This window comes from Suricata suricatta, chromosome 8 (assembly GCF_006229205.1).
Source record: "Suricata suricatta isolate VVHF042 chromosome 8, meerkat_22Aug2017_6uvM2_HiC, whole genome shotgun sequence".
In the NCBI taxonomy this organism is placed as follows: domain Eukaryota; kingdom Metazoa; phylum Chordata; class Mammalia; order Carnivora; family Herpestidae; genus Suricata; species Suricata suricatta.
The window spans coordinates 100,514,106-100,531,048 of NC_043707.1; the positions used below are offsets into that span (position 1 = coordinate 100,514,106).

At 37.4% G+C, this 16,943-nt stretch overlaps 1 protein-coding gene across 1 annotated transcript in view; it reads right to left on the reverse strand.

Annotated features, from left to right (window-relative positions):
* Positions 1-16,943, reverse strand: part of ZYG11A (zyg-11 family member A, cell cycle regulator) — a 32,481-nt gene that overhangs the window by 11,637 nt on the left and 3,901 nt on the right. The window contains exons 2-6 of the mRNA XM_029947936.1: positions 13,498-13,638; positions 11,271-11,447; positions 8,860-8,924; positions 2,739-2,838; positions 2,588-2,641 (exon numbers count right to left, since the gene is read on the reverse strand). Coding sequence (XP_029803796.1) covers positions 2,588-2,641; positions 2,739-2,838; positions 8,860-8,924; positions 11,271-11,447; positions 13,498-13,638 — 537 coding nt within the window. The remainder of the gene's footprint in view (positions 1-2,587; positions 2,642-2,738; positions 2,839-8,859; positions 8,925-11,270; positions 11,448-13,497; positions 13,639-16,943) is intronic.

Below are 16,943 nucleotides of genomic sequence, written 5' to 3' on the forward strand. Positions count from 1 at the left end.
TACACACACACACAAAGATCTGGCATCAAATTACTTCCCTCTTTCTTGCCTTTGCCATCAAATTCTCCTTTTATTTTTTCAGAATTGTTTTCAAGGACGTAGAATACATCCTAATGTAATTGATTTTGGAAAAAACCAACTGCTGGCCCCATGCACTTTCTTCCTTCCTTTTTTTTTTTCTCCTCATTCAAGTATATCAGAAAGTTGCTTCCATGTTGCACCTCCATTTGCTCATCATTGTAGTCCAAACAGGCTCTGGCCCCCTATTCCACTGAAATTATGCAAACGAGATGACTAATGACTTCCATCCTGCCAAATCCAACTAGCACGTCTCTGTTCATCTCACTCAACCGCTCAATAGCATCTGACATGACTACTCAATTTTTCTGAAAATAATTCTCTTGCATTCTAAGACATCACTCTTTCTTGGTTTTCTAACTCATTTTTGACACTCCTCCTCACTATCCTTCCCTGGCTTGTCCTTCTCTTTCTAATACACTCATTCCAGTCCTTCTTTTATGCTCTATATGTACTCCACACTCTTCAGGTGATGACATCCATATCAGAACAGAGGACTCAAATTATTCTCATCCAATCCTCTGAGCTGTGCCCCATATCAAACTGCCTCCGTGACATCTCAAGCATTGCGAAAATTAACATGTCTAAAATCACTCTTGATTTTTATCCCTCAAACCTACTGAATACACATCAAATACTTGCAAGATTCTACTTATGACAGCAATACAAAAGGTAAAAACTTCAGGAATAAACTGAGTAACATCTCCTGTTCTCAGAAGGAAAAATCATATCACAGAGATATCAATTCTTCTAAGTAAATCTATAAACATAATCACAAAGAAAACAAAGCTTTTTTAAAATGAGAAAAGTCAATTCTGGTATTCACATTAAAAAAACAAAGAGGGTCACCCCAGTGATTCAGTTGGTTAAGTGATCAACTCTTGGTTTTTGTTCAGGTCATTTTCTCACAGATTGAGCCCCGCATCGAGCTCTGTGCTGACAGCTCAGAGCCTAGAGCCTGCTTAGAATTGTCTGTGTCCCTCTCTCTGCCCCTCCTCTGGGCTCCCTGGCCCCTCTCTCTCAAAACTTAAATAAATAAATAAATAAACAGGAATCCAAGAAAAGATCTGAAGTATTAAGGAATTTATAAAGCTAGTAAATAAAAAATGTGGTATCAGCATATAAACAGACATACAAACTCAACACAGCACAAAGTCCAAAAATAGATGCAAATAATAAGAGAATTTAATATATGATAGAGGTAGCAATGCATAACAGCGGAGAAAAGATAATTTATTCAATAAAAGGTGCAGAGGCAAACACTGAGAAGAAACACAGACCCTTATATCATACAAAAACAAAAGATACAAGCAAATCAAGTATTTATATGTTAAAAGAAAAGAAGAAAAATAATGAGAAAATTTTAAAAGATCCTCTGTGGAATATGGAAATACTTTCATATTGTGCCATCAATGCCAGAGAAATAAAATGGTAAGTTTAACCCTATAAACATTTTTAAATTACTGCATGGCAAAACATGTCAAAAATAAAGTAAAAATAATCAAACAGCCAAGTGGGGAAAATACATACATCTCACATCAGAGTCAAAGGCTCAATTCCCTAAAATACAGCGAAGTCTTAGAAATCATAAGAAAGCCATTAACCCGAAAGGGCAAACAGGGCCATCTGTCTGGGTGGCTCAGGTCACTGTCTCACAGTTCCCGAGTTCAAGCCCTGCATCAGGCTCTCCACTGTCAGCACAAGCTCACTTCGGATCCTGTCCCCCTCTCTTTCTGCCCCTCCTCCAATGGTTCTCTCTTGCAAAATAAGTTAATTAATTAAAAAAAAAAAAGAAAGAAAGAAAACCTATCAAGGCCATGAAAAATAGTTCCCAGGAAACACAAATGTTCAGAGGATAAGGGGCAGGGGAGGAAGGTATAGCAACGCTCGTCTCAAAACAAGTGCAAAATAAAACAACAATTTACATTTAGTAACATTAGCATAATCAGAAGGTAAATACTGATTACTGAATAAAAATTAAGATATTAATTTATTGGGAAAGGAGATAATTTATAGAAATACATGTGGGAGAGGGGCACCTGGGTGCCTCAGTTGGTTAAGTGTCCACCTGTTAATTTTTGACTCAGATCATAATCTCATAGTTCGTGGGATCAAGCCCTACACTGGAAAATACGTAGTACATCTGTCAATACAGAGTCAGCTTGGGATTCTCTTTCGCTACCTCGCTCTCTAACCTAAATAAATCAATAAGTAAATAAATGAAAAAATTTTATTTAAAGATATATGTGAGAGACCTAAGTTCTTACTTACTATAGCACCAGAATCACTAAAAAACACACAAAATGATAAATCAAGTTAAAAGCATTTTATTTAGAGATGTGAAGGTATATGCCAGAATAGCTCTAAGATTAGAAAGGAGTTTCTTCTGGGGAGCAGGACTTTAGAGATTTTTCATTTATAAGCCTTTTAGAATGACTGTACTTTTAAAATTATGTTCATAAAATTTTTATTGGAAAGTAAAAGGTTATAAAAGCGACAGTCAACTTACTTTAACTGCCATGAAGAGCTCGTCCTTAAGCTGTGCATAATGCTCAGATGAAAGCTGTTAAGAAAACAAAAAGCCAAAAGTGAAACACTGGACGTCTATCAGAACTCCATCAAGACTCAGGAGAGAAGTCTGGACTTTGGCAATCACATACCTGCAGGGCTAGAATAGAGATGATGCTCACGGCCATTTTTTGCATCCTGGGGTTCTCATGCTCACACAGCCATCTCATAACAAACTTGGCAGCATCAAACCTGAAAAACAGTATTTTTCTCACAATAAAGTTTTAAATTGTACATAAGGAGAGAAGAAATCACTTAACCTCCCCAACAAATCCTGTATCTTGGATTTCTAGGCCCTCAGCCATGAAAATCAAGAACATCTGGCAAAAAGAAGAGAGAAGAGAAAGAGGAGAGGAGGTAAATTAAGAATGTAAGCAAAATGCACAGAATTCAAAGTAACGATTAGCAGGGGTGCCTGGGTGGCTCGGCTGGTTAAGTGTCTGACTTGGGCTCAGGTGATGACCTCATGGCTCTTGAGTTTGAGCCCCATGTAGAGCTCTATGCTGTTAGCTCAGAGCCTGGAGCCTGCTTCAGATTCTGTGTCTCCCTCTCTCTCTGCCCCTCCCATGCTCAAGCTGTCTCTCTCCTTCAAAATAAACAAACATTAAAAAAAATTTTTTTTAAACAAGGTGAGATTAGCAGACCTAAGAAAAATTTGTCTTTAGCATTCAGTTCCTACTTTCATGGGTCTGAAAAAAGTAAAGAAGTTCCCCAACAGGTAGTAATTTGTAATCTGAATTGTAGACAGTGCTAAAATGCCACAGCAAACAAATCATATAGCCAAAGAGAATTCAGGCCCTTTTATAGAGGCAGCTCCTACTGAATGCAGTTGTAGCAACAAAGACTGAGTTGAGAAAGATCTTCTAACTTTCAAGAGAAGGTAGAAATCAATTTTTATTTTTAATGAGGAAGATCACCTTCCTTATTCTTTCAAAGTCAACTCCCATTTTAAGTACACATTTCAATTAGATTTGGGAATGGCATTGCCTAACAACCCTGCACACACATACCACTTTGATCATGCCAGCCTGTGTTTAACTTTTCTGCTGTTAGCATGAACTATGATAAATGTTTGTGAGTTCATGAAATTGGAAGATTATAAAGGCCTCAAGAGGAGTCCCACTGGAGTCAAGGATGATGATTTTCTTTATTGTTAATCAATAAAATAATAACAAAAAGAATGACTATACTTAGAAGAGACTTTTTTTTTTTTAAGAGAAAGCATTAGCCAAGGAGAGAGAGGGGGTGAAAATCTTAAGCAGGCTCCAAGCTCAGCACAGAGCCTGATGCAGGGCTCAATCCCATGATCCTGGCATCATGACCTGAGCCGAAATCAAGAGTCAGGCGCTCAACTGACTGAGACACCCAGGTGCCCCTAAACAGGCTCTACTTCTTAAGCTAGGCACCCTGATAAGTACTTTACAAACATTATCATGTCTAATACTCCTAAGAGTCACTATTTTACAAATGAGGAAACTTCTGCAAAAATAATGGAAAGGTAGGACTTGAATCCAAGTATGTCTGACTCTCTGGAGCCCATGTTCCTGCCACTCACGACCCTGAACTGGAATCACATTGAGAGGCAACATCTGCACAGAGAGACACAGGTGACCCTGGAACAACACAGGTTTGAACTGTTCTGGTCCACTTACATAGATTTTTTTCAATAAACATATTGGAAAATATTTTTGGAGATTTGCAACAATTTGAAAAAACTCACCAACAAACCTCATAGCCTAGATATATAAAAAAATTTCAGAAAAAGTTAGGGATTTATAAATGTACAAAACATACATTGATACTTGTTACTAGTTTCTTTTACTATTTCCTACCATAAAATGTATTCACATCTACCACAAAAGGTTAATAAAATTTACTGAAACTTACATAACACTTATAGACAATACATAGCACATTCAGTCAACAAAAATGTAAACAAACCTAAACAGTATTTTTTTAATTTTTAAAAAACATTTATTTATTTTTGAGAGACAAAGGGATGGAGTACAAGCGGAGGAGGGGCAGAGAGGGAGACACAGAATCTGAAACAGGCTCCAGGCTCTGGGCTGTCAGCACAGAGTCTGACATGGGGCTCAAACCCACGAACTGTGAGATCATGACCTGAGCCAAAGTCAGACACTCAACCAACTGACCCAACCAGGTGCCCTGATACAGTACTAAGTAACTATATAAAATTAACTGTACTACATGTTGTTCTACTATTATTATTTCACAGCCACCTCCTGGTAATATTACAGTGAGCTCAAGTGTGTGTATGCGTATCCACTTAAATGCCCTGCAACATTAATCACTCCACATGATCAGTTTTTCTCTCCAGTAAACTGCATATGGTGGTACAAAGTAATCTCTTGCAGTGCTCACGTATTTTTTCATTCTGTTTAGTAAAATACTATAAATCCTAAATAAGATGGGATCCATATAAAATGCCATTAATGATACTGGAAGTGCTCCCCAGCAACAAAGAAAAATCATGCCATTACAAGAAAAAGTCTATCTACCATAGAATGAAGACCACAGCTGGGGTGCCTATCATTTTCAAGATAAATGAATCCAGAATAAAGACACCACAGTAAACAAAACAAAAAAAAAAAGAGGAGATTGGTGAAGGTGTTGCTGCAGCTTTGCCAGCTGGCATGAAACCCTGCACCTTTTGCAAAACACCTTTGTATCTTATTGAAAACGCAGCTTTTACATGGGCAGGGATTGCTATAAGAAAAGCATACTTACAGACTCTAATACAACTTGGAAAAAAAGTGATTATATGATAAGTTAAAGGAAAAGGAAGGTAAAGGACCTAATACTGCAAAATTTTTTTAAGTTTATATATTTTTTGTAATTTCTACAACCAGTGGGCTCAAACTCACAACTCCAAGATCAAGAGTAAGAAAAAAAAGATCAAGAGTCACATGTTCTTCTGGGGCACCTGGCTGGCTCAGTCTGTTGAGCATCGAACTCCTGACTTCGGCTCAGGTCATGATCTCATGGTTTATGAGTTTGAGCCCCACATCAGGCTCTGCACTGGCTCTTTCTCTAGCCCCTCCCCACTGGCATGTGTGTGCTCTTGCTCTCTCTTTCAAAATAAATAATAAACTTAAAAAAAAGAGCCTCATGTTCTTCTGACTGAGCCAGTCAGGTGACCTTAAAACTACAAAATTTAATGCCAGCAAAGAATGGTTTGCTTTTTAGAAAGAGGTTTGAGCTAAGGCAGGAAGGGATAGGTTAACTCTACTGTTTTGTGCAAATGCAGTCAATTTTATGTAAGAACTGCTCTTATACATAAAGCTGCTAACCCTAAGCCTTGAAGAGAAAAGATAAACAGGCTGCTAGTCTTTTGATTGTATGGACAAGAATCCTTTTTATGGATTGGTTCCTGAAATCAGGAATTACCTTGCCAATAAAGGATTGCTTTAAAATCCTTTTCATATTGGGGCGCCTGGGTGGCTCAGTTGGCTGCGTGTCCAACTATGGCTCAAGTCATGATCTCATGCCCCGTGCTGACAGCTCAGAGCCTGGAGCCTGTTTCATATTCTGGGTCTCCCTCTCTGTCCCTACCTCACTTGCACTCTCAATCTCTCTTGAAAAATACACAAACATTTTTAAAAAACTTTTTTTAAATCCTTTTCATATTGGATAATGCCCCTGGTCGCCCAGAACCCCATGAGTTCAACACTGAAGGCACTAAAGTGGTCTATTTGCCCCCAAGCACAGGGTCTCTAATTCAGCCTCTAGATCAGGAGGTGACAGGGCCTTTAAGGTTCATCACACAGTACTTTATGGAAGGACTGTCAACATTTTAGAAGTGAATCCCGATAGAACATCATGAAAATCTGGAAGAATTACACCATCAAAGATGCCACTATTGTTACAGGAAAAACCATAAAGCCACCAATACAATAAATTCTTGCCGGAGAAAACTGTATCCATTTGCTGTGTATGACTTCATAGGATTTATAACAGCCAATCAAGGAAATCATGAGAGATTGTAGATATGGCCAAAAAAAAAGTGGGGGGGGGTGAAGTTTCAAGATATGAATCTTGGAGAAATTCAAGAATTAATAGACACCACACCAGAGGAATTAACAGATGTCAATTTGAGAGAGAGGAGCGCTTCCAAACCAGTGCTGGACAGCAAGGAAAGAGATGTAGAAAAAGTAGTGCCAAATAATAAATCGACACTAGACAATCGGGAATAAGTATCCCAATTATTCAAGACTGCTTTTGACTTTTTTTATAATGTGGACCGTTCTATAATACAGAATTGAAACTAAAGCAAATGGTGGAAGAAGGATTGGTACTGCAAAGAAACATCTTATGAGAAATGAAAAAGCAAAAGTCAGACAGAAATTATGATGTTTTCCGTAAAGTTACATCAAGTGTGTCTGCCTCCCCTTCCATGTCCTCCATGTTTCACCTAAGACAGCAAAACTAACCCCTCCGCTTCCTCCTCAGTCTAGTCAACATGAACACGATGAGGATGAAGACCTTTATGATGATCCACATCCACGTAATGAGCAGTAAATAATCATCATGCCTACGGTTAACAAGCATTCTCTGTTAGGTATGTATCTTCATGTGAACATCTAATAACTGTACAGCAAGAACTGTAGGAGAAGTTTCTGTGTCATTATTGCCAAAGTATTCATGATGTACAACATCACATGCAAGACTTGCATGGACATGGACAGCCTATCCTTACAAGGTATAAGGTAAGTGATATTTAATATAAAATTAAAAACATGTTAGTTTTATTGTTCTGTAACTGGGCTTTCCAAGAATTACATTACTATATAGTATGCTTCTGCCATAATCAGAGAAACTGCATAAGCCTATGATCAGGGGCAAGTAGTTTTGTTTTGTTTTTTTAATGTTTTTAATTTATTTTTGAGAGACAGAGACAGTGCGAGCAGGGGAGGGTCAGAGAGAGAGGGAGACACAGAATCTGAGGCAGGCTCCAGGCTCTGAAATAGCTGTCAGCACAGAGCCCGATGCAGGGCTTGAACCCCTTGAGATCATGACCTGAGCCAAAGCCAGACGCTTAACCCACTGAGCCACCCGAGTACCACAAGTAGTTTTTTTTTTTTAAGTAACAATGTTTCTAATACTGTATGATAAATATGACTGTTTTACTCTATGCCACAAAAATTTTATAACAATTCATTCATTAGTGTAAGGCTAGGTTACCATGAAGCAATTAATTGATTATATTATACTACCATAAAGCACTCATATTGCTGCTTCTTCATTATCAATGCATGAATATACTTGTCAATAAATATTTTTCACATTATCTTTCCTTCTTTCCTTCCTAAGTAAACTCTACCGCCAATGTAGGGCTTGAACTCAATGACCCTGAGACTGAGTTACACTAAGACAGCCAGACACACCACGTTATCTTCTCATTACTGATGTCTAGTGTTAGTAATACATAAAACATCTACAGTGTTTTGTAGAAGATGATATTGATGTATGCACTGATAGAAAATTCACTTTATAAGTAGATAATATAAACTTTTGGTATCAATACATACAGTACAGTACTATATGTGTATTATGTTTTCTATTTATGATTTTTTAAAAAAATATTTATTTATTTTGGGGGAGAGAGCATGACTGGGCGAAGGGCAGAGAGAGAGAGGGAGAGAGAGAATCCCAAGCAGACTCTGCCTGTCAGAGTGCAAAGCCCAATGTGGGGTTCAATCCCACAGTGATATCATGACCAGAGCCTACATCAAAAAGTCAGATGCTTAACTCACTGAGCTACCTAGTTACCCCATCTTTATGATTCTTAGTAATAGTTTCTTTTCTCTAGCTTACTTTACTGTGGAATATAATATATAATACTTAACATACAAAATACATGTTAATCAACAGTTTATGTTATCACTAAGGCTCTCCTATCAACAGCAGGCTATTAGGAGTTAAGTTCTGGTTGAGACAAAAGTTTTACATGCATTTTGACTGGGGAATGTGTGTGGTGTGTGTCAGCGTCCCTAATCCCCCTGTATTTTTCAAGGGTCATCTGTAGGGTACTCCGATCACCTCTGTGGAAGAGGCTCAACAGAACATTCTCCTCAAACACCTTAGCCCAGCCTTAATCAAACCCTTGCTAATAAGCTAGTAACCAAAAGCCAACAATGTTCAGAGTAACACTAGTCAACACCCCAAAATCAGATGACCAAATTTTATACTTGCCTGTCAAATGGAACATCCATAAGAATCCTGGAATTGGTTAAGGAGAGAAGACAATTCTTCTGTAACTTTAAGGGAATAAAGAAAAATAATTTTGAGCAAAGGTACACTCCATTCTAAATAAAGATTCTAGACATTCAGAAGGTGCTGCCAATGAGCTTTTCTTACTGAAAGCTCGCAGTGCACCTGGCTCTGTGTACCTCCAAGTTCTTCATTTAATCTTACTCTGTCACATTCACCTCTACCTAAAGATCAATCAATCCTCCCCCGACCTTTTTTTTTCTTCTGACAAAGTGGGGTCCCTTCCCCTGAAACCCAATGGCCTGCCTACGGGTCAGTCTAAAACAACTACCTGAAGCCTGGCCCATCTACAAATGCCCTTACCAGATCTCTCATAACTATGTGATAGAGCTATGCCTGCTACCTAAGACCAGGAGGGATAAAATGGGGCCTTTAGAGACAGGAAAGAGGAGAACATCTCTTGGGAAAGCTGTAAGAATAGAAAAATATACCATTTCTTTGAAAGGCCGTGAGCAGGCCAGTATGGCTGGGTGCAGTGCAGGAGGCGGCATCAGCAGCCTGAAATGCCAACAGAACTGGGCAGTAATACACAAATGAGGTGGGCTGAACGTGATACAGCAGAACAGTGGTAGGAATTATGGGAAACTAGGGGATTCATGCCCTTTTATAGGGGCAGTTCTTATTCCAACTGATGACTTCCTTGCAGGAATTAACACTAAACTGTGAAGGCGCTTCTGACTTCTCAACAGACAGTTGAAATACAGATTTTTAAAAAATGTATAGTTTATTGTTAAGTTGGTTTCCATATAACACCCAGTGCTCTTCCCCACAAGTGCCCTCCTCCATGACCACCACCCACCTTTCCCTTTCCCCCGCCCCCTTCAGCCCTCCCATTTGTTTTCAGTATTCAAGAGTCTCTCATGATTTGCCTCCCTCCCTCTCCCTCTTTTCCCCCTTCCCCTCTCCATGGTCCTCTGTTAGGTTTTTTTTAAAAGACCACCTCCCTTACTGTATTTTTTTAAATTTCCATTTTAAATACACACTTCAATTCGATTTGACAAATTGATACAGCTGTGTAACCACTCCATCCACCATCAACATAGTTAAGATAAAAAAAATATTTCCATCACCCCAAAGAGTTGCATTGCACCCACCCTCCAGCCAATCTCATTCTCACAAACTTCAACCCCAGAAAATTATACTGTCATAACAGATTAATCTTTTAACTTTCACATAAGTAGAATCATATGGTACCCACTCTTTTGTGTCTGCCTTATTTTGCTCAGCATATAATGTTTTTGAGATGCATCCGTATTGCACATAGGAGTACTTTATCCCTTTTTATTGCCAAATGGTATTTTTTTGTATAAATAGACCACAATTTATTCACCTTTTGTTGAACAACTGAAAAGTTTTCAGTTTTAGGAGATATATTATGAATAAAGATATTATGAGCATTCATGTGTAAGTCTTTGTATGAATATAGGATTTCACTTCTCTAGGAGTGGAATGACTAGGTCGTGTAGAAGGTATACGTCTAACTCTGAAAGGAGCCAGCAGGCTGTTGAACTGGTAGTTGCATCATTTTACATTCTTAACATCAAAATGTGAGAATTTCAGTTGCTCCACACCCCTGCCAACACTTTTCATTTCAACCAATCTAGAGGGTGTGTAGTAGTACTAGGTAGGCAGTAGTCTCTCAGTGTGGTTTTAATGACTAAACACACCTGAGCATCTTTTCACATACTCACTTAAATGTCATCCGTGTGTCGTCTTTGTTAAAGTGCTCAAATCTTTTGCCTTTTTAAAAAATTGGTTTATCTTGTGTTACTAAGAATTTTTTGTTTTCTATAAAAGTATTCTCTCATACATATAAAATAAATGTTTTTCCAAGCCCACAGCTTACCCTTTTCAATTTGTGTATGTGTGTGAAAAGCTTTAATTTTGATGAATTCTAAATTTATTATTTTTCTTTCATGACATGTGCTTTTTGTATCCTAAGAAAACTTTGCCTACTTCAAGGTCACATATATTTTCTCTTATGTTTTCTTCTAGAAGTTTATGGTTTTAGCTTTTATATTTAGATCTTCGATTCAATTCAAGTTAACTTTCACACATGATGTTAAGCCTCTAAGGATGTACTGAAGGGTTAATAGTACATGGGTTTCTGGGTAACCGGTTCAAAAAAATTTAAACCCAATCATTTATCCAAATGTGCGATTTTTTTTCTGTAACAAATGTAAGTTCCTTATCTATTCTCCCTCTCATTCTTTTAGGTAGAATGAAAAATTAAAACAAAATAATGCTAAAACTAATAATATCTAATACTTATAATTTTTTTCATGTATTAGTCCTTAAGTAAGAAGCACAGGCAAGTATTCAATTCAGATTACCTGCTGGTTATGGGGGAAAATTTTCAGAGCCTTGAAAAGCAGACCGGTGACCTCTGACAACAGACGAACAGGCATCCCCCTGGCCAGGCCCTGGCGTGTTAGGTTGAGGACGCAAGCACTGGCTGTGACCTGCACTGGCAAATCCAACGGGTGATTCCTCATTCCTACAGCCACGAGCTGAAGATGAACTTGGTTTTAGTGGCATATGACAACATTAGCATTCCTTATACTGTCTTGTTTTTGTGTTAATTGGCAAAAATATCTGCTCACTGGGCCAGAAAGTAACAGATTTTCCCTAACCTCTGCATTTACTTTTTTAGGACACCAGCAATACCTTACAATCCAAACGCAGCCATTAACTAGCTCTGTGACTATAAACAAGTCACTTCCCTTATTTGGACTTCCGTTTCCTCAGTAATTTCATAATCATTTATCGAACCTCACTCTATACAAGGCATTGTGTGATAAGCTGTATAGGGGAGACAAACACAAGTCACTGAATCCTATTCCTGAACATAAAGCCCGGTGAGAAAAATACTGTGAGGGATATCAAAACATGAAACTGGAAAAAAGAAAGTGCCATAAAAGAAGTACATATAAAGTGCTGCCTGAGGTCACTGTAGGGGAGCAATCATTTCTGATATGGAATCAGAAGACCTCATTCAGAGAGCACGTTTAAGCAGGGTTGTAGCTAAGATTCGGACAGAGTAAGATGGAGCTGGGATGAAATGAACTGGGGATTCCCAAGGAAGGCAAAGGTGATAAGGAAATACACCAAATAAACAAAAGGATGGGATGAATCTACCAATGGTGGAGGGGAAATTTTGAATTTGACAGAATTTTGAAAGCATTTGAAAAGTGATAAAACCTAACATTAGAAAGGTAACGGGAAGACAGACTGTGAAACACCTTCAACACTCACGTAAAATGGAGATGCCATTCTAACCTTAAACCACTCCTGCTCCGACATTCAAGGACAAGGCAATCTGTGTGGTCTCTCCAATATGGATAATAATCATCCCTATCCACCTCAGACACCAGTCTGCTGTACTTGCATGAACCATGATTTTAAGAGATCAGAGCCCTTCACTCTGACAGCTGCATGAAGTAATGGAGCCTAGAGACAGAGACAGACTTTGGACACATTCTACTATAGAAAAAAACGACTGTTGTCTATATTGCTAAATTGCTCCTAGGATTTCATTGGATAGCCATTATTTCTACATATTTAATTTGCAGATGGTAATTTTTAAAAATTAGTCTTTGATATGAAATGGAGTTTTAGAACATCTAATTCAGTATCAATACAAATAGGACAAGTCCAGAGGTTTTTTCTCTTTATACAGTGCTGCTTTTAAGTTATGAATAAATCTAATCTCCCATGATATAGAAGTATCCATATTTTCATGGAAATGCAAAGAATTACAAATAATCAAGAAAAGGTGACTTTAAGACTCTTCATTTTCATGTCACATTTCACTATAAATAACTGTAGGGTTTTTTTTCCCCAAACCACTTAATACTTCCAATAACATTTAAATTAAATTCATTCTGTAGGGGCACCTGGGTGGCTCAGTCAGTTAGGCCTCCGGCTTTGGCTCAGATCATGATCTCATAGACCATGAGTTTGAGCCCCACATTAGGTTCTACGCTCTTAGCACAGAGCCCACTTCAGATCCTCTGTCTTCCACTCTCTTTTGCAAAGATAAATAAACATTAAGAAAAATTCATTCTTCTATAAACCAAAGTCTTGTCCTACCAATACTGGTAATTTTACTTTAATCAAAAAAATACTTTAAATGGTAGATACGGCCACCTTCAATTATTATATTTTGCTCTGTTCTTGTTGGAGATATTGTTGTTTTCTTTTAGAACACAAGAGGTTAGATTTTACAGACTAAATGAATAAATAAATAAGAAACAACATTTATGGCAAAGTGACTTCATGTTTATAAATTCTATCTCCTATTTTAGGCAAAATAGTACAGTGTTCCTACAGCCCCATCTCAAGCAAAATCAAAACACTGGATGATTCTAATTGATTCAGATGCTCAAATGAGAAATGGTCTAGCAGTTAAGCCTAACACTAATTTCCTTTCTCTGTGAGGGTGCTGTGGCTCACTATAGAATAAGGTATATAATTCATTATACTCAGTGTATTTTGTGAACAGCTTTAATCAACTAAGAAAAAGTAGTAACAAAAACTACCTTTCTGAGGCATAGTTACCTTTAAAATAGCAGGCATGGTTACCTGCATTGAAAACGTCTCTGTGAATAGCCTGTACAGGGCTTCCTTCATAAAACATGACCTATTCCTGTATCGACTCAGTGCTTCTGAAATCTGACTCATATTGGCTTCTCCAGCAACCTGAAAAACAAAAATATTACCAATAGGTTTCACTATTCAGGCTTTTTGGGGTTTTGAGTGTTTGAAACAATAATAGGTATTCAATTAAATGTTCCGGATGCTTTACAAAGTTGCTCTTATTGAATTCTAAGTCTAAGAGGTGAATAGTCTCCTCAATCGCATTTTTATATATGGGCCAGAGAGATGAAGTATGGTGCTAATTTTAACAAAGCCAAACTGAAATGGCATCTCCTTACAACTATATTACAGTTAAGACTTCTCACAAAACCAAAAGAAAAAAAAAAAAGATTTCAACTGAATAATGGGTGGCATATAAATTTTTAAACAATCAATAACTATGATTGCATATGTTTTCTAAGTACTCATTTAGAATAAATTAGGTAATAAGAGAAAGGCAAAAGGACACATAAAATAACTAAAATGGAAGAGAAAATGACTTTTCTGTAGTAATATTTTTTATTTATTAAACATTAGCATAATTCTTTCTACCAGTTAAATAATAACTTTTTTAAACCTATATGTAGACTTTGGGTCTGGAGGATAATGGTACCCCCATGATCCAAAACATAAAATTAACTAGGAATGCAAATAAAACTAGATATGACCCAATTTTCAGCATTCCTGGGTAGCAGAGAAGAAAATAAAGGGGAAAATTCAGAATCTTGCAAAATGAAATAAGACAATCCCCTCTCCACTCTACCATGACCACTAACATCATCATCACTGAAGAAACCTCATATCACTGGTTGACATCACTGATGGACAATGCTTCTGAATTAGAAACTATGTCAACTAAATAAAAAATAAAAAATTCAAACCAATTCCATATAAAATTATTCTGGACATTTTTAAGCAGCATGATTATACATTTCATCTGAGAAATATTCTTCCTATAAACCAACAACAAATCAGATTAAACTACAGGAGAGAAAAAGAAAAAAATCGGATCAAATATAAAAACTAAGTGACAAGGTACCCAAAGAAGAGTAGATTTGAATAAAAATTTAGTAATGGAAAGAAATGCATGAAAACAAAATTTTTTAAAAAGAAAAAAGTACAGGTGGGTGGGTGGCTCAGGTGGTTGGGGGACCAGCTCTTGACTGGCTCAAGTCATGTTCTCATGGTCATAGGTTCGAGCCTTAGGTGTGCTCTGTGCTGGCGGTGTGGAGCCTGCTTGGGATTTTCTCTCTTCCTCTCTTCTGTCCCTGCTCTACCCTCCACTGACACTCACTCTCTCTCTCTCTCAAAATAAATAAACTTAAAAAAAAAAAAGAAAGAAAAAAGTACAAATGATCTAAGATTGTCGTTATAGAAAAAAGACAAAGATCGAAGACGCATATATTTGAAGGTCCTGAAGGAAAAACAAACTAATATTTAAAACTATTATCTAGAAAAACTTTCCAGAAGTAATTTTTAAAAAGACACTGAAAGGATCCATGAAGTACTAGGGACAACTAACTGTGATCATCCAAGACAGATCTTGGAATAAGGATTAAATTTAAAGATAAAAAAATCTTTAAGACTTCCAGATAAAAAGATCGACTAAATAACACAGAACTAGACAGTCATGGGACGAACAAGCAACATACAAAGCAAGTCAACAGTGGAGAATTTTCAAGAAACCAGGAAAGAAAAGGGTAAAAAAGGAGTTTATATCCAGCCAAGCTTTATTTCAAATATCAAGGCTATAAAAATATAAAAGACTGAATAACAAGAACTCAGAGAATAGGACACAAATCTCCTTCCTGGAAAATCTGTTAGAGAATAAGTTTCATACAGCAACCAAGAGAGGGCTGAAAAAATTCTAGCAAAAGGACACATGGTGAGCATATATTTAATCATAGATCTGTCTCCCCACATAGTCAACAAGTACACTGGGAAATTATCTGATAGAACTATGTTGGAACTCAGGAGTTTATTAAAGGGTTGCAATTTCCAGGAGAAGTCTTGGACAGTAAATTCTGATTCGTTTCCATCTACTTCAGCTCTTAGCACAGTAACAGCTCCAGAAGTACATCTAGGGCAGCACACACTCAGCGTGTGGGAGCCAAGACAGGAAAAAGGATCGTGACTCCCAATTATCAGGGTATGTGCTCTGATCATAGATTGCTGCTTCTGATAATAACACAGGGGAGCAGCCACTGTTGTGCCTGTTCAATGCCCCTCTCCCTCCAGCCAAAGTGACTTCCAGGGAAGTTAAAGGGCCAGTGTCCTTTATATCTCCCTTGTCTTCATTATACTGTTTTTCCAATTTGGGGAGCCAGACATTAGAGACCAAGACATTCAAAACAAATGCATATATTGAGAAAATTCCGAAGTGACTGCACATACAAGAAAGGTTCAGAGAAGACCCAAAAAGACTTTAAAGATTATACCTCAGGTTGACATTCTGCACAGATCAAAATGAAACAAAAACAGTAACGAAAGAGCAAACCCTAGGAAAGGAGAGCTACCATAATGTAAGTTTCAAATGTCTACTTTTCAACAAGAAAAAAAAATCACAAGGCATACACAAAGAAACTGGAAAGTATGGCTCATTCAAAAGAAAAAGGAATCAACAGAAACTGTTCCTGTAAAAAAAAAAAAAAACCCTGATGGCAAATCTATTAGGAAAGACTTCTGGACAACTGTCTTGAAGATGTTCAAAGAACTAAAGAAAAATATACATAAAGTCAAGGAAATGATGCAGGAACAAAAGAGAAAATCAAGAGACAGAAATCATAAAAAAAGAAAAAAAAGATGGGTACTGGGTGGCTCAGTCAGTTAAGTATCCAACTTCAGCTTAAGGCCATGATCTCATGGTTCATGGGTCGAGCCCCACATTGGGTTCTGTGCTGACAGCTCAGGGCCTGGAACCTGCATTGGATTCTGTGTTTCTCTCTCTTTGCCCCTCACTTGTCTTACTCTGTCTCTTTCTCTCTCTCAAAAACAAATATTTAAAAGAATTTTTTTTAAAAAAGGAAAAAGAGAAGGAAAATAAATTCAGGAGCTGAAAAGTGCAATAACTGAAATGAAAACTTCGCTAGAAGGATTCAATGGCAGATTTCACCAGACAGAAGAATCAACCAGCTCGAAAACAGAACAATGGAAATGACTGAGTCAGAGGAACAGAAAGCCAAAAAGACCCCTCCCCCCAAAATGTGAAGAGACCCTCAGGAACCTATGAAATACCAATGAGCAGAGCCAACTACACATTGTGGACATCCCAGAAAAAGAGAAAGAGAGGGGCTGAGAAAATATCTGAAGAAAATATGACTGAAAATTTCATGAATTTGATGAAAGACATTAATATAAATATCTTAGGA